The 26,309-nt window shown below is 39.4% G+C and overlaps 1 protein-coding gene across 2 annotated transcripts in view; it reads right to left on the bottom strand.

Annotated features, from left to right (window-relative positions):
- The window catches only part of EXD2 (exonuclease 3'-5' domain containing 2), a 52,557-nt gene that overhangs the window by 12,076 nt on the left and 14,172 nt on the right, over positions 1-26,309 (bottom strand). For both annotated transcript variants that reach the window (XM_004739007.3, XM_004739008.3), the window contains 2 exons: positions 11,142-11,398; positions 7,057-7,183 (listed from right to left, as the gene is read on the bottom strand). In XM_004739007.3, the coding sequence (XP_004739064.1) occupies positions 7,057-7,183; positions 11,142-11,398 (384 nt within the window). The remainder of the gene's footprint in view (positions 1-7,056; positions 7,184-11,141; positions 11,399-26,309) is intronic.

The following is a 26,309-nucleotide window of genomic DNA, read 5'->3' as shown; positions in this document are numbered from 1 at the left end:
AGTTAACTTATTTTAGCTAAAGTTAACTTATTTTAGCTAAAATAATGACTTACTTTGAATATTCAAAAATCCTAACCTATACAAACCAGTGAAGTTTCTTTCTCTTTGTTACCAAACCTGATGGACAGACTTTTCTCAAGTTTGGTAATTTGAGAAAAAAGAGCAGTCCCCACAAGTGTGACAAGTCCATGAAATTCACTTTGGAGGTGGCCATCATCTAGACCACCTGAAAACAAGATTCACTGAGAGGTCTGTGTAATTGCCAATCAGAAACAACCTGCCATACCTATTAATAAGATGTGGAAAACAAACAGGCTTCAAGCATGGGCCTCAAGTCAAAAGTCACAAGGGCTCATTTCTGAAATGAATAAATTTCAGATTATATGGTATAATCTACCATAACAATAACGGTAAGTCACTCTCCCAAACAACTTGACAGGAGAGCTGGTCATAAATAAAAGTAGCCAAGACTATCATTAAGAGCTTTTCCCAAAAAAGGGAGTAAAGACTTTAAAATTCCTTTAATTTACCTTTAGTAACCAAGCCTGGTAAATAATACTATTAGGAAGGATTTATTATGCTTTTAGAATAAAACAGGTTTGGATAAAATTTTCCATCTAGACTCAACAATCTATAATCTACCACCCAGCTGTCTCCCACTGGAAAAAACTGTGTTTGAATGTGAAGAGTTTAAAGTGTTTTCTAGGGGCACCTGGGTGGCTCAGTCAGTTAAACGTCTGCCTTCAGCTCAGGTCATGATCCCAGGGTCCTGGGATCGAGCCCCACATTGGGCTCCCCGCTCAGCGGGAACATGCCTCTCCTCCTGCTCATTCTCTCTGTCTCACTCTCTCTCTCAAATAAATAAATTTTTCTTTTAAAGTGCTCTTTTAACAAACTGTTTTCAAATGATAAGGAAACCAAGGCACTTTCAACAGATGCTGTTGAGACAACTGGATGACCACATGTGAAAGAATGAAGTTAGACCCCTACCTTATATCACACACAAAAATGAACTCAAAATAGGTCATAAACCTAAATGTAAGAGCTAAAACCTAAGACTCGTAAATGAAAACATAGGAGTAAATGTTCATCACCTTGGGGTAGGCAATGATTTCTTGGATACAACACCAAAAGCGTAAGTGATAAGCGAAAAAAATAGATTAACTGGGCATCATCAAAATTAAAATATTTTTTGCTTCAAACGATGATCTCAGTCAAATAAGTGAAAAGACCACCTGAAGAATGGGAGGAAATACTTACACATTATATACCTAATAAGGGACAAGCGTTCAAAATATATGAAGAACTCTCAGAAGTCAACAATACAAAAACAACTCAATTAAAATATGAGCAAAAGGGGTGCCTGGGTGGCTCAGTCATTAGGTGTCTGCCTTCGGCTCAGGTCATGATCCTGGGGGTCCTGGGATCAAGCCCCACATTAGGCTCCCTGCTCAGCAGGCAGACTGCTACTCCCTCTCTCACTTCCCCTGTTTGTGTTCCCTCTCACTGTGTCTCTGTCAAATAAATAAAATCTTTAAAAATAAAATAAAACATGAGCAAAGGATCTGAATAGATGTTTCTCCAAAGAAAATACATAAATAGTCAACAAGCACATGGAAAGATGTTCAGCATCATCAGCCACTAGGGAAACGTAAATCAAAACCACAATCAAATACTATTTCATACTTACTAGGATGGCTCTAATCAAAAAGATAGACAATAACAAGAGTTGGTAAGGATGTGTAAAATTTGAACCTTCGTATATTATTGGTAAGAATATAAAATGGTGCAGCTACTTTGCAAAACAGTCTGGCAGTTCCTTAAACAGTTAAACATAAAGGTTATGACTCAGCAATTCCACTCCTAGGTATATATCCAAGATAAGTAAAAACATATGACATATGTCCACATAAAATTTTATACACAAATATTCATAGTGGCATTTTTCATAACAGCCAAAAAATGAAAGCCATCCAAATCCCCACCAGTTGATGAATGGATAAATAAAATGTAGTATATCCATACAATGAACTATTGCATAGCAATAAAAAGAAATGAACTACCAATAAATGTTATAACATGAATGAACCACAAAAACATGCAAAATTAAGAAGCCAATCAATCACAGGGGCGCCTGGGTGGCTCAGTGGGTTAAAGCCTCTGCCTTCTGCTCAGGTCATGATCCCAGGGTCCTGGGATCGAGCCCCACATCAGGCTCTCTGCTCAGTAGGGAACCTGCTTCCTCCTCTCTCTCTGTCTGCCTCTCCGCCTACTTGTGATCTCTGTCTGTTAAATAAATAAAATCTTTAAAAAAAAAAAAAAAAGAAAGAAGCCAATCACAAAAGACCATATATTGTATGGTTCCATTTATATGAAATGTCCAAAATAGGCAAATCTATAAAGACAAAACGTAGATTAGTGGTGATTGCCCAGTGTTAAGGTGTTGTGGCAGGGGATGGGAAGTGACTGTAGGATGGGGAGTGACTGTTAATCACTACGGAGTTTCTTTTTGGGGGATAAAAATGTTCTAAAATTAGATAGTGGTGATGATTGCACAACTCTATAAAAATACTAAAATCCATTGATTTGTACACTTTTTTTTTTTAAGTGGGTTCCATGTCCAACATGAGGTTTGAACTCAGGACCCTGAGAAGAAGAGTCACATGCTCTACAGACTGGGCCAGCCAGGTACCCTGATCTGTGTACTTTAAATGTCTGAATGTTACTGTATGTAAGTGATACCTCAATAAAACTGCTAAAAGAAAGAAACCAACCAACCAACGCACAAAGAAGTGACTTACTCCTAGTCACAGAAAGTCAGAAATAGCTGCAGAAAACAAATTCAGAGAATTTGACTCCCAAAAGTCTCTTACAGGATAATGTTAACCTGAAGATACCAGCTAAATCTTTCCAATAATAACATTCTGGAAGGATGAACAAGTGGTGACCAACTCAGCAAACAAGAGAAGGCTAAAATCTAGGCCTATGGGGGTGGTAAGCCAAAAATCCAAGAATCAAGTCCATTTGAGCCACAGAGAATGGCAAAGCATTAGGAATGGGAAGCACCAGGTACTTCTGTGAAAGTAAGTACAAGTAGGGATGAAAACAAGAAGATAAGGTGCAAGCTTCCATAAAGAACACTTAGGACTCTAGACCCTCTCCTTTATACCCCAGGGGTGGCAATGACTCCTTCTCTAACCCCAGAAGAGCAAAAGTTTAAGTCATATAATGGCTGACTCACAGAGGATCTGGATCTAGTAACACCACACCTGGCACAGGGTGGGGGCAAAGTGTCACCTGGAAAAGGGATTATGGGAAAGTATACATATGGCTTGGTGAAACTACCAACACCTTTCCCCACTCAGCAACCAGAATATAAGCAGAGGGGCTTATACCTCTTGGGCAGAAGACTAGATGATTCATCTCTGGAGAAACTGAGTAGCCTGAGGAAAAAAGAGTTTCAGTTACTGACATGTGACTGTAATCTACAGGTATTGATAATAACGCCCAGTGGTCAAAAGCCCTGGCTCTATTTGCTATGTTCTCAACCCATTTCTGAAAATTCAAATTTAAACATGATTTCCTGTATTTTCTAAAATCTCATTAAGCATTATGTTTATAATTAGAATGAAATAAACAATAAACATTATTGAAATAAAGAATGAACAGGGGCACCTGGATGGCTCAGTAGGAAGAACGTGCAACCCTTGATCTTGGGATTGCAAGTTCGAGTCGCGTGCCGGGTGTAGAGGTTACTAAAGAAAATAAATAAACTTAAAAAATTAAGAAAAAAAAAAGAATGAGTAAGAGTCTTTAGGAATTCTGAATTCTCACAATAATAAGGATCACAAATCTGGCTTTAAGATTGGTAGCAATTACCGTTTCCTCCCCAACTTTTTATTTTAAGAGTTTTCAAACCCACAGAAAAAGTTTAAAAAAGCATAATGCCAACTGACATTCACAATATCTGCTTTATCACTTTATAATATGGACACCACACACTTTTTTTTTTGCCTGAACACATTTCAAAATTAAGTTGCAGCAATTATGATCCTTCATCTCTAAATGCGTCAGCGTGTACTTAAGAACAAGGACATTCTTCTACATGACCTCATGATTACCACACCCAAGAGCTTTAAAAGTGACAAAGTACAATGATACACAGTTCTATTCGAATGTCTCCAATTGTTCCACACATGTCTTTTCAGATGGTGCAAGATTCTGGGTTTTTAGTAAACTAGAACTGCACAACCCATCACCACAAGCGTTGTTAGAAAAACTTCCATCACCTCAAAAAGAAACCTAATACCCTTTAGCAGTCATCCTCAATGTCTCTCAGCCCTAGGCAACCATTAATTTATGTTGTCTCTATTGATTTTTATATTCTGAACATTTCATAAAAATAGAATCTGATGTTTTCCAACTGGCTTTTTTTCACTTAGCATAATGTTCCCAAGATGCATCCATGCATGTACCATGTGTCCTTTGTATTTCTGAAAAATACTCCATTGTAAGGCTATACAATATTTTACTTATTCATTCAATAGTTGATGAGCCCAATCAACTTTTTAAGGTGTCTTTAAATATGAATGGACAGCCAAGGATCTAAACATTTAAGAAAAATATTTCATGTGAAAGACAAAGACCAAATCAAACATTTCAAATAAGGAACTCAGAGGAAAATGAAGAAATACAGGAAGAAGAAAACCTGAGAAATCTTTAATACTCAAAGATAACAGAAGATACTGTATCTCTTATATAAAAACAAAGTTATTTTGAAAGTGAATATTCAGAGGAGATCAAGAATCTCTTGTAACTTACAATTATGAAAGGAATAATTAAAAATTCAATAGAAATGTTAGAAGACAAACTTGGGGAAATTTCCTAGAAGGTAAAACAAAAAATACAAAGAGAGAAAATATTTTTCCTAGGAAATCAGAGAATCAATTCAAGGGGGTCCAACATCTAAATAATATGAGTTCTAAAAACAAAAGGGAGGGAAATTTTCATAGAAATATTATGAGAATAATTCTCCTAACTGAAAGATAGATTGAAAGGGTCCACTGGCTTCTAATACTAAAATGGAAGATAGCCCACACTAATGTATACCATCATGAATTTTAAGAACTAAGAATAAAGTGAAGATTCTCCAGAAAGAAAAACAAATGACATGCTCAGTATCAATACTGGAAGCTCTAAGACAGGGAACATTACCTTTGAAGTTCTGAAGGAAAATGATTTTCACCATAAATCATTTTTACAGACAGGCAAGCTATCAGTTCACAGACAGGCAAGCCAATATCTTTTCGGACATGGAAGGTGTCACAAATGAGCTTCCTATGCTCCCTCTCTTAATGTACTCCAAGACAAGGAAGGGAAAAGACATGGAATTTGCAAGACAGAGGATCTACTCCAGCAGAAAGGTGATAGGACTCCCTAGGCTGATGGTGAATGCAGATTCCAGGGTCAGAGCTGGGCAGCAGCTCTGGAAGCAGGATGATGATGGACTCTGTCTGGAAGGGAGGGCTCCAAGGGAAAACAAAAGGAGTAAGTCACCTCACGTGTCTGAACCGGCCAAGAAAAGATATAGGGTTCCATTAAAGAATCCGGGCTTGAAACAGTTAATAGGTAGATAGAAAACAAAGAAAACAGCTTTTTGGCCACCAATCTGCTTTGTGTGGCTCTTGCCATGTTTTCTCACAAGACTTTCAGAAATAAGTGATTCCCAGCCAAGAAACAAAAGCAGAATCATCCCATTCCCCAGTAGATTCGGGTGAAAACTGGTAATAAAATCAGGTATAATTCCAATAGGAGGCCCCTGCCCCCCACTCACCTGAGTGCTCCCTCTTTCTCTCTCTCCAATAAATAAATAAATCTTTAAAGAAGAACCAGACTGGGTCTAGAAGGCATCACGCTTCATGAGGTGGCACACCTAGTTGGCACCACATATTTAATTAAGCTGCATGAAGACCATGTGTTCTATCCTGTCATGGCTGACAGACATGTTTTAGCAGGGAAATGATTTTTCTCTGTTATTATGCCTCTGCACCAGTAGGCTGGTTCGGTAATAAATGTGAGAGCTTTCGGCTCTACTGCTACTGGGCTTCTGATTTGTGAAGTATTGAATTCCCCCTCCTGTCAGTTCACACATAGCACTGTCCTACAGAACTTTCTGCAGCGACAGAAATACACCCTTAACAACCAAGTATGTAAAATGTGGCTAGGGGGTGCCTGGGTGGCTCAGTTCCTTAAGTCTGCCTTAGGCTCAGGTTATGATCTCGGGAGTCTTGGGATCAGGGTCCCCAGTGAGCGGGGTATCTCCTTGTCCCTTGCCCTTCCCCCTACTTGTGCTCTCTCTTTCTCAAATAAATAAATAAAATTTTAAAAAAGAAAAAAAAAAAAGAAAGCAAACAAAAGTACAAATTATTACTCAAAAGAAAACAAGAGGCTATATAAGAAAAAAACTGTAGTTTCCTATGTGGCTCAGCTATAAATAATACCAATATAAGTAGATACTAATCTGATAAAAATGATGATTTACCTATATTGGGAAGATATGGAAGGGGAAAAGTATTTGTCTGGGAACAGAGGAATTACAAGAGTACTAAATCATGTCTTCCATTGTAAGAAGTCAAAAAATAATATGAAAAATAATAAAGAGTAATATATGCATGTAATTTAAAAATATAATGGTAATTACCAGGAAGAAATGAAATTGGTTACCATTGAGTGGGAGGAAGACGGAGAACCACTAACTGTTTCTTATAATAAGTCTTACAACACTCTGGTTTTCTAATTACTCATTTGTGTTCATAATAAAAAATTACATTTTCTGAAATGCCTGGCATACAGTAACTGCTCAGAAATATAAAACACAAGAGGGACTCTTACTCTGTTACTTAAGTACCATTTATAAACCACAGACCAGTTATCTTCAGTGAGTCTCTTCTCAGGTATTTCCACCCAACACTTATATTTGAAGATTACAATTACAAGAACAACTATCCTTCACAAGCAATGGCTCTTCCATTCTTCAACTACTCTGACAAGAAGTACCTGGTCCTCGGTAAGATTCTCGGCATCCCAGTTGCTGCAACGAAGCAGGAGGGACTTGTCAAGCGGAAAATTCAAAACCGTCTCAGCAAGTGATTTCAGGCTTAGCCCATTACAGAGCAAATTGTTTCTGCAAGAAATAAGTAAGTTGTGTATCAAAAATGGGCAAAAAAAGAACAGGCAAATCAAAAAAGACATGTAAATGGCCAATACGGGGTGCCTGGGTGGCTCAGTGGGTTAAGCCTCTGATCATGATCTGGTCATGATCTCAGGGTCCTGGGATCGAGCCCGGCATCTGGCTCTCTGCTCAGCGGGGAGTCTGCTTCCCCTACCCCCCTCTCTCTCTCTGCCTGTCTTTCTGCCTACTTGTGATTTCTGCAAATAAATAGATAAAAATCTTTAAAAATATATATATAAAAAGAAGGAAATAAATGGCCAATACACAGATAGCAGACACTCAAACTCACTAGACATCAAACAAAATAAAATAAAAATTATAAATAATTTGTTTATCAGCCTGCAGATTAAAAAAAAAACAACTATATCTACTATTGTTGAAGCATGAAGAATCAGTCTAATCTAAAACTCATGAACTGTCCATTTTTACAAGCTTTATAGAAAATAGTTTAACATTAAAGAGCTTTCAGGGACGCCTGGGTGGCTCAGTTGGTTAAGCAGCTGCCTTCGGCTCAGGTCATGATCCCAGCGTCCTGGGATCGAGTCCCACATCAGGCTCCTTGCTCAGCAGGGAGCCTGCTTCTCCCTCTGCCTCTGCCTGCCATTCTGTCTGCCTGTGCTTGCTCTCCCCCCCCCTCTCTCTCTGATTAAAAAAAAAAAAACAAACAAACAGAAAATTATTTAAAAAAAAAAAAAGAGCTTTCAAAATTTTGAACATGAACATTCTCTGATTCACGAATCCCACTTCTAGGAATTTATCCTATGGACAAATGTGCATAAGATGATCTTCACTGCAGCACCATTTATATAGGAGCAAAGAATTGGAAACAACCTAAATATCCATCAACAAAAGGCTAGTTAAATCTCTCTGCAATTAAATTCCATACAGCTATTAAAAATAAGGAAGTGGATGGGGGCATCTGGGTGGCTGAGTCAGTTAAGCATCTGACTCCTGGATTTGGCTCAGGTCGTGATCTCACGAGTCCTGGGATGAAGACCTGCACTGCCACTGCCCTGCTCAGTGGGTAGTCCACATGCTGATTCTCTCCCTCTGCCCCTGCCCCCCACTCACCTGAGTGCTCCCTCTTTCTCTCTCTCCAATAAATAAATAAATCTTAAAAAAAAAATAAGGATGTAGATCTATACTGATATGAAAAGATATCCATGACCATTAAGTAAAAAGAGACTGTGGGAGAAAACATATGTTGTGGTCCCTTTATGTTAATATATATACCACATTCCAGATGTATGTGTGTGAGTCTAGGTATGAGAGAGACAAAGCACAGAGATAACTAGAAAGATATCAATCATATGTTCATGGTATTATCTCTGGGTATGGGACTTATGGTGATTATCTATCTTCTTTACATGTTTCTATATTTGCATTGGCTAGTATTCATGTAATTACTTTTCAAATTTGAAAAAATGGTAATGGCATTTTCATTGAGCAGGTGAAGGTACAAAACAACCTAAATAATCTTTCTGTCCTTCAAATACTTTCTGATTAAAATAGCTGCAGGGTGACAGAAAAAATTAAGTAGTCCAAGGTTTGGAGATTCCAAACAAGAAATAAATGTGAAATTAGGAACACATTGGTCTACACAAGTGGTGCTAACTTCCTGGCTACCAAGTGAAAGACTAGAAGTTTTAGAGCAGGAGGCTTGGAGGTGGGGTTACGGTAAGCAGGACTCCCTCAGGAACCGTAGGAAATGAAATCATTATAATAATGAAGAAAAGGAAGTCTTTTTCTACAAAAACCAGCAGTAATTGATGGATTTCATTACCCCCAAAAGGCAGCACTGACTAAAAAGTAGAAACAGGTCCAGACATACTTGGGAAAAATACATAATGTCTTGGTTCGATTAAGTGAAAATTAAGGCTTTGGGAGACATAAAATCTCTTTTGTTTTGTTGGAAACTATAAAAGTAATGAATGCTTGTTATTAAAAGTACAGACAACAGAAAAGCATCACAGGTGGAAAGTAAAAGCCTATCACCCCATAATTCCACTCCTTGGGAATACTGACTCTTACAGTAGGCTGTGGCCACTCCAGATCTATTCTATGCACAGACAGATGGTTAAGGAGGAGGAGATAACATGTTTTTGGCATTTGTTCTGTTTTTTTGCTCTACAACTTGCTTTATTACTTAATATATCAGAGACCTCCATCCATGATGATAAGTATAAATGTACTTATTTCATTCCTCTTAATAGCTGTGTAATTTTTCAAACATGGCTATTCCATAATTCTTGAGATCATTACCCCTGGGGAAGGAGAGTACTTAATTTTCAAGCTACTTTATTCCATTTAGGTCATTAGTCCTTTTTTAAACGACATCTATGGAAAGGTTGTGCATTTCTTGAGGATTAATTAAAGACAAGAGGCCATCTTTGCCATTTCAAATTTTCACTAGGAAAGATTCCAAAGTCATATACAACAATCTCTACAGTAAATCATCTCTGATTAACATTTAACACAAAAGATAAAGAGTGAGAGCTGAAAACAGCAGTACACTGCACTGTCTCTGTGGGACACACTTAAAGTGCTTCACGTAGTTTAACTCTTGAGATCCTCACACCAATCCTGGGAGGTGAGAACCTAATTATTGCCGCAGAAGGAAGTGAGGAACAGCACTGCACAGCCCACTCCAGAGTCAACTCTTAGCTCCTATACCCACCGCCTCTAACAGCAGAGGGACAGGGGACACCTCTGGGGAAGCGGTGCCTTGGGAGGGTGGGGCAGAGGGAGGCCTGGCGAGAGGTGGCTGCTGGGGTGACGCTCCAAATACTTTCACAGATTTAAAATCCTTTACAGTAAGTATGTCGATGTATTTCTTGAAAACTTGATACCCACAAGAGTTGTATTTACATAAGCCAAACTACTAAGCTAAAATAAAATTCCATTTTATACTAAAAAAATGACAAGATGAGATTTTAATCAGGCCTTCTCTTACTTTATCAAATCCTCCGAACTTTCAATGTCTGGCATTTGAGGCAGGGAGAGAGGCTACCTCACGCCACTTTATTAAAATGAGGACACCCACCCACGCACATACTCAAGCATATGAAGGTCATTGCCAATCCCTGAAAAACAAGTTAGAATAGAATTTCCATAAGAATAGAATTATTAGTCTGCCACTGTTTTAGCCTAAAGCAGGGTTTGCAAACTCCAGTGTCTATCTGGAGAAGCTAGGGTTACAAGGGATGGCAGAGGTGAGGACTGCGGCGATTAAACAGAGCATGAGCATCTAAGGAGGCCAACCTCTCCCCAGCAACCATTTCCATCTAGAACCCCTGACCTCACTTTGTCAAATCATCTGATTTTTCAAAAGCCCCAAATACAGACTTTTACATTAAGTCTTCTGGATTTAAACCAGAAATTCCCAAAAATATCATGGCAGGGGGAGGGGATACGGAAAAAGCAAAAGCAAGGGGAACCTGGGAGGCTCAGTCAGTTGGGTAGCTGCCTTTGGCTCAAGTCATGAGCCCAGGGTCCTGGGATCAAGCCCCATATTGGGCTCCCTGCTCAGCCTGGCTTCCCCCTCCCCTCTGCCTGCTGCTCTGCCTACTTGTGATCTCTCTCTCTGTGTCAAATAAATAAATTAATTAATCTTTTTAAAAAAGAAGCAAAAGCAAAACATGAAGCCCTGATTTAGCCACTGGTGCCATCAGTTTTCCAACCTCTAGCTTATGGAGACACCTTATCCACGTTTCCCCTACAAAGACCAATCCTAGGTAACTAAAGTTTCCTCAGAAGTTGGAATATTCCCTCACAAATTCATATGTATCTCAGAAGCCTCTAGGTTTCTGAAAAACTCTGGATGCTTCCTTACTATTCTCAGTACTCCAGACATCTTGCTAAGACACTCGACCTGCGGCTCCAGGAACCCCAGCGTTCATACGGACCCTACCTCTGCCTCACAGCTAGGTACCGGAGGTCCAGACACCCCTTAACCACGGGGCCATAGTCCTGCAGGAGCTTGCTGGCATCTTCTGAACATCCTACTCCAACTTTTAAAATAGTGCCATCTGCCAAAATGTCCAACAAAGTTTTTGGTAGTGTTTTTCCTCCACGGATCAGCTTTGGCAAGCGAACCAAGACACAGAAGCCGCTTGGGGAGGCCATTTGAAGGAGTGACAGAGGACTGGCTTTGCCTTCCGAATTCACCTGCAACAGAAGAAAACAGGGCCACAGGTCATGCCTACCACAGCAGCAAGTACAACATGAAACTGGCAAAAAACAACAACAACAAAAAACAGTCTAACAGGGACATCCTTAACTTCCCAAAGAAAGTGGCTGGCTGAATTTTGGTTCAGATCCAAGGTTGAGCCTATGCTAGCAAATGCAATGGACTCTGTGAAGGTGTAGCCTAAACAAAGGGGCCCCAGCGTGAGACTGAAATGTGAGCAGCTATAAAGACTGACACAGAGGACAGCTGGTGGAGTCACGGGAAACGTGCTGGTTTTAAAAGTCTAAATGAGGGACGCCTGGGTGGCTCAGTTGGTTAAGCAGCTGCCTTCGGCTCAGGTCATGATCCCCGAGTCCTGGGATCGAGTCCCACGTCAGGCTCCTTGCTCAGCAGGGAGCCTGCTTCTCCCTCTGCCTCTGCCTGCCTCTCTGTCTGCCTGTGCTCACTCTCTCTGGCAAATAAATAAATAAAATCTAAAAAAAAAAAGTCTAAGTGAGAGTGGGTGGCTCAGTGGGTTAAAGCCTCTGCCTTCGGCTCAGGTCATGGTCCCGGGGTCCTGGGATCGAGCGTGTCGGGCTCTCTGCTCGGCAGGGAGCCTGCTTCCCTTCCTCTCTCTCTCTGCCTGCCTCTCTGCCTACCTGTGGTCTCTGTCTGTCAAATAAATAAATAAAATCTTAAAAAAAATAAGTCTAAGTGAGGCCCGCCTGGGTGGCTTAGTGGTTGAATTTGTGCCTTCCACTCAGGTCCTGATCCCAGGGTGCTGGGATCCAGCCCCTGCTGAGTGGAAAGCCTGCTTCTCCTTCTCCCTTTCCCCCTTTGTCAAAAAGATAGATAAAATCTTTAATAAACAAACAAACAAATAAATAAAAGTCTAAGTAAAAAAAGGCTAAAGAGTGGAAAATGACAAACACATACTTTTCATTATCACATGCTATACATTTACCTTGTTACTGATTCAAGATCCAATTTTTGAAAAGAGGTAGAAAATACAGTACCACAAGTAAGTGGGACCTGCCAATATAATAAATCCTGGTAGCACAAAAGTGTTTTCTCAGCATTTTATGATCACAAATGGTGTTCAGGAAGGGGGAAAAAAGGTATATTGAGCATAAGCTAGGATCCTTCTCTCTTAAAGAGTTGAAAATCACTTTATGTATTAATTGATCTAGTTTTAATCTTTTTGAGGTAATAGATAAGTCAGAGGGGAAAAAAGCTGAAAATTAAGAAATTATTCCCAGAAAAATTTACATGCAAAGTTCCCATTAATGCAAGATCCTCTAAAGCTAGCCACAGAACCCAGGTTAAACATCCAAGAAATCCCACCCTTCTCATTTTGGGGGAGAAGAAATTTAGGACCTACAGGTGAAGCAGTTTGCCCACACATGGAGGGGTAATGAGAAAGTTAAGACTAGAACCCAAATTCCCCAATCCAGAAGGGCGTTCTCAACCAAGATCCATTTGCATCCCCTCCTTTACCCCATGAACATCTGGCAGTGTCTGGAGAAATTTTGGGTTGTCACAAGGTGGGGGATGGGGCACAAGTATCTAGCAGGTAGAGGGCAGACTGCTGTCAAACATCCTACAATGCATGGGACAGCCGCTCACGACAACCAGCAGCCTGCCCCAGCTCTCCACAGTGGGGAATGCCACCCAGGGCACTGTGGTGCTCTCACTCACGTGCCAACTGCACCAGGCCCTGCGCCACACGGCACTGCGGCAGGAAGGCATGCAAGTGACGGAACGTGACTGAGGGATTCTAGCCTTACTGGTAGAGTACGATACACACCAGCTCACACCCTCAGAAATGACACAGTAAATACCAAAGGAGTGGTTCAAACAAAGTGTTACAAGTAATCTGGGGGAGGTAGTTCATTGTTGAGGTGCCCAAGACCACAGAGAGGAAACGGTCAAGGTCACAGTGCTGCTGTGAGAAACAAAACTCAGAGGGACCTCATCTTTGACTTCTACTTCACGAAGTAAAACCATGGTTTGACTCATGGAAGGTGTAGGGTTTCCCTTTTCAGGTAATGCTTTAACAGTGAGGTGAGGGCTATTTCCAGATCCTCAAATAAAAGCATGTCCACTTGATTTCTATTGTGTCTATTTCTTAGGGTTTAGTCAAGGCCAAAAGAGACCTACAAGAAACTTGACTACTGGTTCCTGTTCTTTTTTTTTTTTTTTCCTTTTTAAAGATGTATTTATTTGAGAGACAGAGAGAGAGAGTGGGGTGGGGGGAAGGGGCAGAGGAAGCAGGAGAGAAAGAAGCAAACTCCACATGTAGAGCCCAACACGGGACTCGATCTCATGACCTGAACCTAAATCAAGAGTCTGATGCTTAACCTAATGAGCCACCCAGGTGTCCCTCCTGGTTCCTGTTATATAACAATTCATCTAGATGTGGCCAAACTGCCTTTTTATTAGTGAATAACTGCCTTCCTCCATATACCAGCTCTCTCCGAGAAAAAGCCACACATCTCTACTTCTGATATTCAGCACTGCTAACTAACTGGACATAACACTCACTGCAAATTCCTAAGGCTGGATATCTGTACATCTTTTCAGTTGGGTTCCATTGTCTAAAATACACTAAGTAACTAGGTAGATAAGTTGTTTTATAATATTGTTTCTGGATTATGTTTAAGATCTAACGTATCATATAAAGTTTTCCCACTAAGAATTCAAACGTTTGTGATTCCAATAGGTACCCAATTTATACAGAATGTCTAAGTAGAAGAAGAATGTTTTTAGCAGAGTCAATTTGGCTTAAAGAATAAGATATCTAGGGCACCTGGGTGGCTCAGTGGGTTAAGTCTCTGCCTTTGGCTCAGGTCATGATCTCAAGATCCTGGGATTGAGTCCCGCATCAGGCTCTCTGCTCAGCAGGGAGCGTGCTTCCTCCTCTCTCTCTCTGTCTCTCTGCCTATTTGTGATCTCTCTCTGTCAAATAAATAAAATCTTAAAAAAAAAGATATCTAATCTAGTCTTCATTTCTCATTATTTCCCCCTTTTGCTTCCTATGATCTTTTTGCCTTGACATCACTTTCTACTCATGGAAAACAGTGGAAGTCTTGATTTACCAAAGCTATGTTTAATAACAAAAACAAAAGAAATACACTTAAATTTCATTAACATTATTTAATCCAATGGTCTCTGAATTTTTTAAATATTTATTTATTTTAGAGAGAAAGTGCATGCATGCAAGTGGGGAGGAAGGACACAGGGAGAGAGAGAATCACAAGCAGACTCCCCACTGAGCATGAAGCCTGACATGGCTGAGATCATGAAGCATGAAGCCTGACATGGCTGAGATCATGACCTGGGCCAAAATCAAGAGTTGGACGCTTAACTAATTTTTTTTTTTTTAGATTAGTCAAATCATAAAAAATGCTTGGACATACAAAACATATATAAATACATTTTTTAAAAGATTTTATTTATTTATTTGGCAGAGAGAATTCACAAATAGGCAGAGAGGCAGGCAGGGAGAGAGGGTAAGCAGGCTCCCTACTGAGCAGAGAGCCCGATTCGGGGCTTGATCCCAGGACCCTGGGATCATGACCTGAGCTGAAGGCAAAGGCTTTAACCCACTGAGCTACCCAGGTGCTCCCTATAAATACATATTTATACATTATACACTTGTAGTACTATAATAACATGTTATAGACATTATGAAATAATACAAAAGTAAAAACTTTTAATGAATGATGCCATCAAGAATTTTAGACAAAATTTCTAATGCTTTTTATGTATTTCAGTGATTCACTTAGCACTGATTTAGAGAGTCTCCTTTCTGAGGGCCAGCGGACAATCCATTTTGGCTTCAGGATGTCCAGAGCTGATAAAACTTTTTCTAAAGCGCACAATTCTTTAAATGACCCCACGATGGCAGCAGAGAGTAAAGAATGATTTAGGACCATCTTCTGGGCTTTGAACAGATTAATAAGCATCCTTAGTCCACAGAGTTTATGTATCATTTAAATTAAGACCATGCCTTTGAGACAAGAATGAGTTTGTCCTTTTTAAGTAACAGAATAAAGGCTTAATGAGACTGTCAAGTAATAATTAGAATATGAGGGGGAAAAAACAAAACAGGAAGATCGGAAGAGGACAGGACACAAATCAGAGATGCTGAGAGAAGCCAGAGCATGTAAGTCCTTATAAGTACAGATAAGTAATTAAGACATGTTGGTTCTATTCAGAGCAATGAAAGGGTTTTAAGCAGAGGACTGACATGGTCTGATTTCATTTTTAAAATCTCATTTTGCTTACTATCTGGAGGCGGGATTATAGGTGTACAGGGTCCAAGGAGGGAGGCTGGTCAGGAGGGTTCTACAAAGGTCCAGATGAGAGTCACTTGAGGTTTGGGCTAGGGGGAAGCAGAGGAGATGTAGAGAACTAGAGGGAGCCAACATCTTTTTTGGAGGTAGCACTAGATAGTATTACTGGAAAGGGGCTGATGATAAGGAAAAGGAAGCAGACCTCCAGTAGGCCTGAAGCCTGAGCCTGCAGAACAATGCTCTTCAAAAATGACCTTCACCACTTCATTCAATCTTTATTTGCACCTGTTGACAAGGACATCTGTAGCAAGAGACTCTAGAAAAAAACCAGGCAGGAGACAGGGGCCTGAAAGATATTTAACATCTCTATCCCCACCTTCCTAAGAGAAAGACATGTTTTAGCTTCAAAACACGGCAGAAACCTCATTTTCTATAAGTGATTTATGCACAATTGTACATTACCATGGGTAACTCAGGAGAGTCTGGAAACCCATACTTCTACCTCTAGCTGGTAGCATGCTGTGTTATTTCCTATTTCTGCAACCACTTCTCTGAATTTCTATATATTTTGCTATTGAGGAATCCCAGCATACCACAACTGCCTGTTTGTGTCTGACTTTTTTTTTTCTTTTTTAAGATTTTATTTAGTTATTTGAGAAAGAGAGAGGGAGAGCTAGAGAGAGCGAGACCGTACCAGCAGGGTGGGGGTGCAGAGAGAGAGGGGAAGAAGCAAGATCCCTACTGAGCAGGAAGCCCCACTTAGGACTCTATCTCAGAACCCTGGAATCATGACCTGAGCTGAAGGCTGATGTTTAACTGGCCAAGCCACCCATGTACCCCATGTGTCTGACTTTCAATCCTATCATTTCTGTTCGTTAGCCCTTAGGGGGTTGGATGTTTCCCTGATTTTCATCTAAAGGTAGAGAAGACCAAGGATAATACAGATTTGGGGAGAAAACTCAAGACTTCTTTTAGGAACATGTTAAGTTTGAGATGACTATTAGACATCGAAGGGAAGATGTCAAGTAGGTAGGTGGATATAAAAGGCTGGAGTTCTAATTTTGAGAGTCATCAGCATATCAATGATATTTAAAGCTATAAAACAGGCAGCAACCTCTTCAACCACAGCCGCAGCAACATCTTCCTAGAAACATCGCCAAAGGCAAGGGAAGCAAGGGCAAAAATGAACTATTGGGATTTTATCAAGATCAAAAGCTTTTGCACAGCAAAGGAAACAGTTAACAAAACCAAAAGACAACTGACAGAATGGGAGAAGATATTTGCAAATGACATATCAGATAAAAGGCTAGTGTCCAAAATCTATAAAGAACTTAGCAAACTCAACACCCAAAGAACAAATAATCCAATCAAGAAATGGGCAGAGGACATGAACAGACATTTCTGCAAAGAAGACATCCAGATGGCCAACAGACACATGAAAAAGTGCTCCAATCACTTGGCATCAGGGAAATACAAATTAAAACCACAATGAGATATCACCTCACACCAGTCAGAATGGCTAAAATTAACAAGTCAGGAAATGACAGATGCTGGCGAGGATGTGGAGAAAGAGGAACTCTCCTACACTGTTGATGGGAATGCAAGCTGGTGCAACCACTCTGGAAAACAGCATGGAGGTTCCTCAAAATGTTGAAAATAGAACTACCCTATGACCCAGCAATTGCACTACTGGGTATTTACCCTAAAGATACAAACGTAATGATCCTAAGGGGCACGTGTACTCGAATGTTTATAGCAGCAATGTCCACAATAGCCAAACTATGGAAAGAACCTAGATGTCCATCAACAGATGAATGGATAAAGAAGATGTGGTATATATACACAATGAAATACTATGCAGCCATCAAAAGAAATGAAATCTTGCCATTTGCGTCGATGTGGATGGAACTAGAGGGTATCATGCTTAGCGAAATAAGTCAAGCGGAGAAAGACAACTATCATATGATCTCCCTGATATGAGGAAGTAGAGATGCAACAGGGGGGGTTAAGGGGGTAGGAGAATAAATGAAACAAGATGGGATCGGGAGGGAGACAAACCATAAGTGACTCTTAATCTCACAAAACAAACAGGGTTGCTGGGGGGAGGGGGGTGGGATAAGGGGGGGCGGAGTTATGGACATTGGGGAGGGTATGTGCTATGGTGAGTGCTGTGAAGTGTGTAAACCTGGTGATTCACAGACCTGTACCCCGGGGGGATAAAAATATATTATATGTTTATAAAAAATAAAAAATTAAAAAGAAAAAAAAAGAGAAAAAAAAAGCTATAAAACAGATGAGATCACTTAAGAGAAGAATACAGAGAGGACATAAATTAGTGGTCCATGGACACATCCACTGATCCACAGACACGTTTAATATTATTATTATTATTATTTTGGTCTTCACATATTTAAAAACTTGCACCAAAATTTAAAAATTAATAAAGTTCACATTTTTAAAAAATCTATATTCAAAGTTTCTCTCTCTTTTTTTTTTAAGATTTTATTTATTGGGTGCCTGGGTGGCTCAGTGGGTTAAGCCGCTGCCTTCGGCTCGGGTCATGATCTCAGGGTCCTGGGATCGAGCCCCGCATCGGGCTCTCTGTTCGGCGGGGAGCCTGCTTCCCTCTCTCTCTCTGCCTGCCTCTCCGTCTGCTTGTGATCTCTCTCTATCAAATAAATAAATAAAATCTTAAAAAAAAAAGATTTTATTTATTTATTTGACAGAGAGAGATCACAAGCAGGCAGAGCAGGCAGAGAGAGAGAGAAGGAAGCAGGCTCCCCGCCGAACAGAGAGCCCGATGCGGGGCTCGATCCCAGGACCCTGAGATCATGACCCGAGCCGAAGGCAGCGGCTTAACCCACTGAGCCACCCAGGTGCCCCTCAAAGTTTCTCTTTGAAGAATTGGGCAACCTGGCAACCCTTGGCTTGACCTGCATAACCACTTCCTCATTTCTATAAGGCATGAACTCCTTAGTTCATGCCTTCTCAGCACTGAAGCCAACTGTCATTTTCCAATTACCACTGATGTATACCACTTTTTTTTTTAAGATTTTATTTATTCACTTGAGAGAATGTGAGTGCATAAATGGGGAGAGGGGCAGAGGGAGAGGCTGACAGCTCTGAGCGCAGAGCCTCCCCCTCACCCCACTTGAGATCATGGCCTGAGCCAAAGTCAGACCCTTAAACTAAGCCACCTAGGTACCCCACCACTGTTTTTCTAATAGAAAGAAATATTTCTGAGGATCCATGTCTCTATTAAAATTAGGAAAATAAAAGATCATAGAGGTCTTATATTTAAAGAAAAAAAGGAGGGAGCATATTTCTTTATGAAAGTTAAGAGTATCTTCAAAAATGTGAACAATCACTCCACATCTTCATTTACATTTCCCATCTGGAACTTGTAGGCATATGAGTTTGCAATCCCTGGGCTAGATAGAGAAGGGACCAAGTCTGAGCTGCCTCAACATTCAGGTGCGAGGTAAAACGGAAATCAGAAGATGAAAAAGAGGAAAGAATAGAATGATAGGAGGCAGGAGAGTGTGAAGACATGAGAACCAAGAAGAATATCTTATATAGGAACTGTGCAGATGCTTTTTGAGAGCTAGAATAACACGAGTCCGCATAAGTATCTGCTGGCATAGAAAACAAGAACTCTGTCAATTTGATCAATTTCAGTGGGGTAGTCTAGGAGGAGGTCAGATTGAAGTAGTTTGAAGAATTAATGGAGGATAGCAAATTATACCCAAGCGAGTAGAAGAAAAAAAAGAGAGCAGACACCAGTGAAACAGAACACAAACATAAAGAAGATCAACAAAAGTGAGAAGTTGGTTCTCTTCAAAGACTAATAAAATTGATAAGCCCAAAGGAGTAATCAAGAAAAAGAGAGAAGCACAAGTGATGTCAAGAATGAAAAGGGAGCCATCCCTACATATCCTTCAGACTGGGGAGAAAAACTGTCTGAAGATATTATAAACAATTTTATGCCCATAATTTTAAAATCTGAAAGCAGCTTTAGAGGAAAAATATAATTTACCAAAACAGACAAGGGCAACTGGCTGGTTCAGTCAAAAGAGCATGCCACTCTTGATCTCGGGGTCAGGAGCTCAAACCCCACACTGGGTGTAGAGATCACTTACTTATAACTAAATAAACAACTTTTTTTTAAAAAAGGCATGAAGAAACAGAAATCTAAATAGCTCCAAAAGCATTAAAAAAATGATATCCAAAATTCAAATACTTCCCTAAGCAAACAAAAACAAAAAAACTCCAGATGGCTTCCCCAACAGATTCTAACCAAATATTTAAGAAAAAAAGAATGGCGATCTTATACAAACTCTTTCAGAGAATGCAAAAAAAAAAAAAAAAAAAAGAAAGAAAAAAAAGGAAAGCCTTAACCTGTTGTATGAGATCAGCATGACTTTTTTATCAAAAGGGGACATGTCATTTCTAGAAAAAATAAATTATAAGCCAGTATCACTCATGAACATAGTTTTAAAAAAATCCTCTCAAAAGCATTAGCAAAATGAATTCAGCAATGTATGAAAAGAGTAAGACATCATGACCCAGTTGAATTTACTCCAGAAATAAAAAAATCAATGTATTTCACCACCACCACAGAATAAAGGTGAAAAACTACACAGTCATCTCAAGATGCAGAAAGGGGCACCTGGGTAGCTCCGCTGGTTAAGAGTCAGACTCTTGATCTCAGCTCAGGTCATGAGCTCTGAGTCATGACATCGAGACCCACATGGGGCTCTACACTGAGCAGGTACCCTGCTTGAGGATTTCCTCTCTCTCCCTTTGCCCCTACCCTTAAAAACTGTTTTAAAAAATAATATAAAAGGAAATGCAGAAAAAGCCCTTGATAGAATTCAATAACTATTCATAATAATAATAAATAAAAACCTCCTAAAAAAACAAGAATAGAATGTAGTGTATTTAATCTGGTAAAGGGATCTATAAGCCAAGCTATGGCAGATATCATATTCAGTATGAAAATGTTGGAAACTGCCATTTTGAGATAGGGAATGAGTCAAGGATGCCCACTATCACCACTTCTCCTAAACATTACACTGTGATCCTAGTCACGGTAAAACAGGAGAGAAAACAAAAAGTTTAAGAACTGGAAAGAAATAAAGTCATTTCTCAAATGATAGAACAGTGTACACAGACATCCAAAAGACACTATAAGTGAGTAATTTGAATTAATGAGTTTAATAAGGTCCCTTAATAAAAGAGACATACATAAAAATCAACTGCATTTCTTTATACCAGAAACACACAAAATTTTAAAAAGATTTCATTTACAATAGAATGTTTTAAATCACAGAAAACTATAAATAGATTTTTAGGAGAAATTAAAGTCTAAATAAATATTCTTAGATTAGAAAACTCAATATTATAAGAAGTTACTCCCCACAAAATGATCTATTGATGCAGTACAATTTCAATCAAAATATCAAGAAAAATTTTTTGTAGAAACTGAAAAGCAGAAATAAATAAAATAAATAGGGAAATGTAAAGGACCAAGTCTAAGATATTCTGGAAAAAGAACAAGATGACAGGGGCGCCTGTGTGGCTCAGTGGGTTAAAGCCTCTACCTTGGGCTCAGGTCATGACCCCAGGGTCCTGGGATCGAGCCCCGCATCTGGCTCTCTGCTCAGCAGGGAGCCTGCTTCCTCTTCTCTCTCTGCCTGCCTTTCTGCCTACTTGTGGTCTCTGTCTGTCAAATAAATAAATAAAATCTTTAAAAAAAAAAAAAAGAACAAGATGGCAGGAGTCATGATAAAACAATAGTAACTAAGATAGTTTGTGATCATAAGTGCAAGAATAGAACAACAGATTCCTGGAGAGCCCAGAAACAGATCTTATAATCAGACACTTGTTTTGTGGCAAAGTGGCATTGCTGAGCAGTGAAGAAAGGTTTATCTTTTCAATTCATGGTGCAAAAACAACTGGATATTCATATGGGGAAAAAATGAAACCTGACTCTACCTCACAGCCTCCACACACACATGCACATGCACACATACACACAGAAACACATATCAATTTCAGGTGACCTGTAAATCTAATTGTGCAAGGTTAAAACCACAAATCTCTAAGAAAATAATTTAGGAGAATATCTTTATGACCATGAGTAGGATAAGACTTCTTCTATGCCATACAGAGCTTCTGATTATCAAAAGATAACATTAAAAGAATGTACAGATGGGACACCTGGATGGCTCAGTCAGTAGAGCATGCAACGCTTGATCTTGGGGTTGTGAGTTTGAGCCCCATGTTAGGTGTAGAGATTACCTAAAAATAAAATCTTAAAAAAAATAATGTAAATTCACAGAATGGGAGAAAACATTTAAGGTATACATTTAACTCAAAAAGGATTCATAGCCAGAATATATAAAAAATGACTTTAAATCAGTAAGAAAAAGAATATATAAATATTGCCTTTATATATAATATATAAATATATATTATATATAAATAAATATATAAATATATTTAAAAATATATAATATATAATGCTATATATTATATATTATAAAAATATATTAAAAGTGCCTTTAAATCAGTAAGAAAAAGATAATTCAAAGAAATAGGGACAAGAGATGAACAGGCACTCCATGAAAGAAGATACCTAAATGATAAATAAAATGTAAAATGATGCTCAATCAAAAAATAAAATAAAATAAATAAAAACTTAAAAAAATTTTTTTAAGTTTTTATTTATTTATTCATGAGAGAAAGAGAGAGAGACACACACAGAGGCAGAGGGAGAAGCAGGCTCCCCAAGGAGCAAGGAAACTGACATGGGGCTTGATCCTAGGACCTGGGATCATGACCTGAGCAGAAGGCAGATGCCTAACCATCTGAGCCACCCAGGTGCCCCAATAAATAAAAACTTTTTTAGCACAGTGAAGGAAACAATCAACAAAACTAGAAAACAATCTACTGAAGGGAGAAGATACTGGTAAATGACATATCTGCTAAAGGGTTAGTGGGCAAAATATATAAAGAACTTATAAAACTCAATGCCATAAAAATGAGTAATCCAATTAAAAAATGGGCAGAAGACATGAATAGATTTTTTTCCAAAGAAGACATCCAGATGGCCAACAGACAGATGAAAGGATGATCAACATCCCTCATCATCAGGGAAATGTAAATCAAAACTACAATGAGATACCACCTTAAACCTGTCAGAATGGCTAAAATCAACAATACCAGAAACAAAAGGTATTGGTGAGGGGGTGGTGAAAGGGGAACCTTCTTGCACTGTGGCTGGGAGTGCAAACTGGTGCAGCCACTCTGGAAAACAGTATTGATGTCCCTCAAAAAGTTAAAAATAGGGGGCACCTGGGTGGCTCAGTGGGTTAAGCCTCTGTCTTTGCCTCAGGTCATGATCCCAGGCTCCTGGGATGATCCCCACATCAGGCTCCCTGCAGGGAGCCTGCTTCTCTCTGCCTGCCTCACTGCCTGCCTCTCTGCCTACTTGTGATCTCTCTGTTAAATAAACAAACAAACAAAAAAGTTAAAAATAGAACTACCCTATAATCCAGCAATTACAGTACTCAAAGAATAGAAAAATACTAATCCAAAGGGATACATGCACCCCAATGTTTAAGCAGCATTATCTACAATAGCCAAATTATGGAAACAGGCCAAGGGTCCACTGACTGATGAATGGATAAACATAGATGTGGTATATATATATATATATACACAAAGGAATATTACTCAGACATAAGAAAGAATGAAGTCTTGCCATTTGCAACATTTATGGAGCTAAGCAAAATTAGTCACAGAAAGACAATTACCATATGATTTCACTCATATATGGAATTTAAGAAACAACACAAAGTGGGGGAAAAAAAGAGAGAGAGAGAGGCAAACCAAGAAACAAACTCTTCAGAATCAGATAGTTACTGGGGGCGGGGAGGTGGGTTGGGGACAGGTTAAATAGGTTATAAGGATTAACAAGTGCACTTGTGATGAGCACCAGGTGTTGTATGGAAGTGTTAAATCACTGCATTATACTCATAAAACTAATATTACACTGTATGTTAACTGGAATTTAAATAAAAACTCCAAAAATTTTTTTTAAAAAAGAAAGAAAATGCGGATGGTGTAATTAAATAAATATATTGGATTTTTAAAAATCTTTTTTTTTTAAAGATTTTATTTATTTATTTGCCAGAGAGAGATCACAAGTAGGCAGAGAGGCAGGTGGGGGGGTGGGGGAGCAGGCCCCCCTGCTGAGCAGAGAGCCAGATGTGGGGCTGAATCCCAGGCCCCTGGAATTATGACCTGAGCCCAAGGCAGAGGTTTTAACCCGCTGAGCCACTCAGGTGCCCCTAAAAAACCTTTTTAAAAAGATGCTTAACTTCACTAATAATCAGGAATGTGAAAATTATAAACCACAATGAAATATTACTACACACCCATGGACATGGTTAATATTTAAAAATCTGACAGTACTAAAAAATAAATAAAAATTAAAAATAAATAAAAATCTGACAGTACCAAATGTTGATAAGATATATGACAAAGACAACTTTCATATAGTCTTGGTGGGAGGTTAAATCAGTAGAACTACTACCTTTTTTTTTAAGATTTTATTTATTTATTTGACAAAGAGACAGAAAGAGAAACAGCGAGAGAGGGAACACAAGCAGGGGTAGTGGGAGAGGGAGAAGTAGGCTTCCCGCTGAGCAGGGAGCCCAATGCAAGGCTCGGTCCCAAGATACGACCCAACCCGAGCCAAAGGCAGATGCTTAATGACTCAGCCACCCAGGCGCCCCTGTAGAAGCATTTCTGAAAACAACTGCAACAATGGTTACACTCATATAATACTGATTGGAGGATACATTTTGTGAAAACCACTTTGGCAAACAGCTTGGCATTATCCATATAGGTAAAACATAATACACAATTCTACAATCCAGGACTCCACTCATAGATACATATGCCCAATGGTAATGAGTGTGTATGTTCACTGTGACAGTGCTCCAAATCACAAACAACCCAAATATCCATCAATATTAGAATAGATGAGTAAATCGTGGCATTTTTATACAACAGATTACTATATGGCATAGAACCACAGTCACACACATCATAGGCAAATCTCACAAACATAATGTTGAGCAAAAGAAGATGGACACAAAAGAAGATGTACTTGACTGTTTCATATATATTAAATTTAAAAACCAGGCACATCCAAATTAGAGTGCTTAGGGATGCATGTTTGAGTAATAAAAGCGTAACAAAAAACAAGAATGTGAACACTATGAAATCAGAATAATGACAACCCTTGGGGGATAATGATTACAAGGGGTCATAAGGGGATCTCCTGGGGTACTAGCAATCCTCTATTTCCTGACCTAGTTTCTAGTTACACAGCTGTTCTCCTCAGATAAATCATTTAGCTATTTTTGTTTCAGGCATTTTTCTTGATATGTTTTATTTCACAAAAAAGGTTAAGAAAAAAAGACTTAAGGGGCAAGTTAAACAGACGAGAGAAAACTAAATAAAGCCAAAGGGGACTATAAAAGAGACCTAAAGAAATTGTGCAGAATGAATACAGAGGGATGACAATTATGTTAACTATAAAAGAGAGAGGTGCCTGGCTGGCTCAGTGTCTGCCTTCAGCTCAGGTCAAGATCCCAGGGTCCTACAATCGAGCCCCGCATCAGGCTCCCTGCTCAGCACAGAGTCTGCTTGGGATTCTCTCTCTCCCTCTGCTCCTTCCCCATTTCTAAAAAAAAAAAAGAAAGAAAGAAAAAAGAAAAGGTAGAACAGGGAATGAATGACTCTTCCTAAAGCTTTTCTGTGGCCGCAATCAGAAAAGCAATCACAGCTGAGAGAGATGTGGCCTCCAGCAGGAGATCGGTACTTAACCCAAAGCCAAAAGGAAGTAGGTTTAGGATTACTTGCCACTTTCACTTATCCCTGCCTCTGCTACAATCACCAAACAACTGCTGTCACTAACTACTCCACTCAGACTAACCTGCTGCTGCACGGATGCTTCCATTTAGTTAGAAAATCAAGGTGTCGGGCAAGAGTGAATTTTCCTCGTCTACTAAAGCTCACTGTTCAGCAATGGTTCCATCTGTTATTGTTGGTGTAAATATTTCTAAAATGATATAGTTTCTTATATAGAATACACCAAAAGTATCCAATCCTTCCCTGGTTGCCCAAGGTCATTGGTAGAAACAACTACTATTATCGCAGATACAACGAAATACCCTCCAGTAGCCAAGGTATGAGGTCTTGTGTGACCACGAAGCCTTGCCCACGCTGCCATGTGTCCCCTTGGTCATCACTGCACTAGCGCCTGCTAGGCCTCCCACCATGCTCTGACCTGATTTTGTGGCAGCTCTTCTGCTTAGGGCCTCTGCTGATTCCATGTCCTGGCTCTAGGCCATATCCTAGATATCCCAGAGAAATACAGCAGAGAATCTTGGCAAGGCATTCTACTGAATTAGTCAGAAATGATAACAATGATTTATTTATACTTTTATAATATCTTCTGTTTCAAGGAGATTAAAACTCACTCTGCGAATCAGAGCAACAGAGAACAGATGCCTTGTACGATCCTCATCCCAAC

This window comes from Mustela putorius, unplaced genomic scaffold (genome assembly GCF_011764305.1).
Source record: "Mustela putorius furo isolate JIRA1106 unplaced genomic scaffold, ASM1176430v1.1 tig00000129_pilon_pilon_pilon, whole genome shotgun sequence".
NCBI classification, from domain to species: domain Eukaryota; kingdom Metazoa; phylum Chordata; class Mammalia; order Carnivora; family Mustelidae; genus Mustela; species Mustela putorius.
Note: the sequence above shows the minus strand (reverse complement) of the source record. Positions and strands in the feature narration are given on the sequence as shown.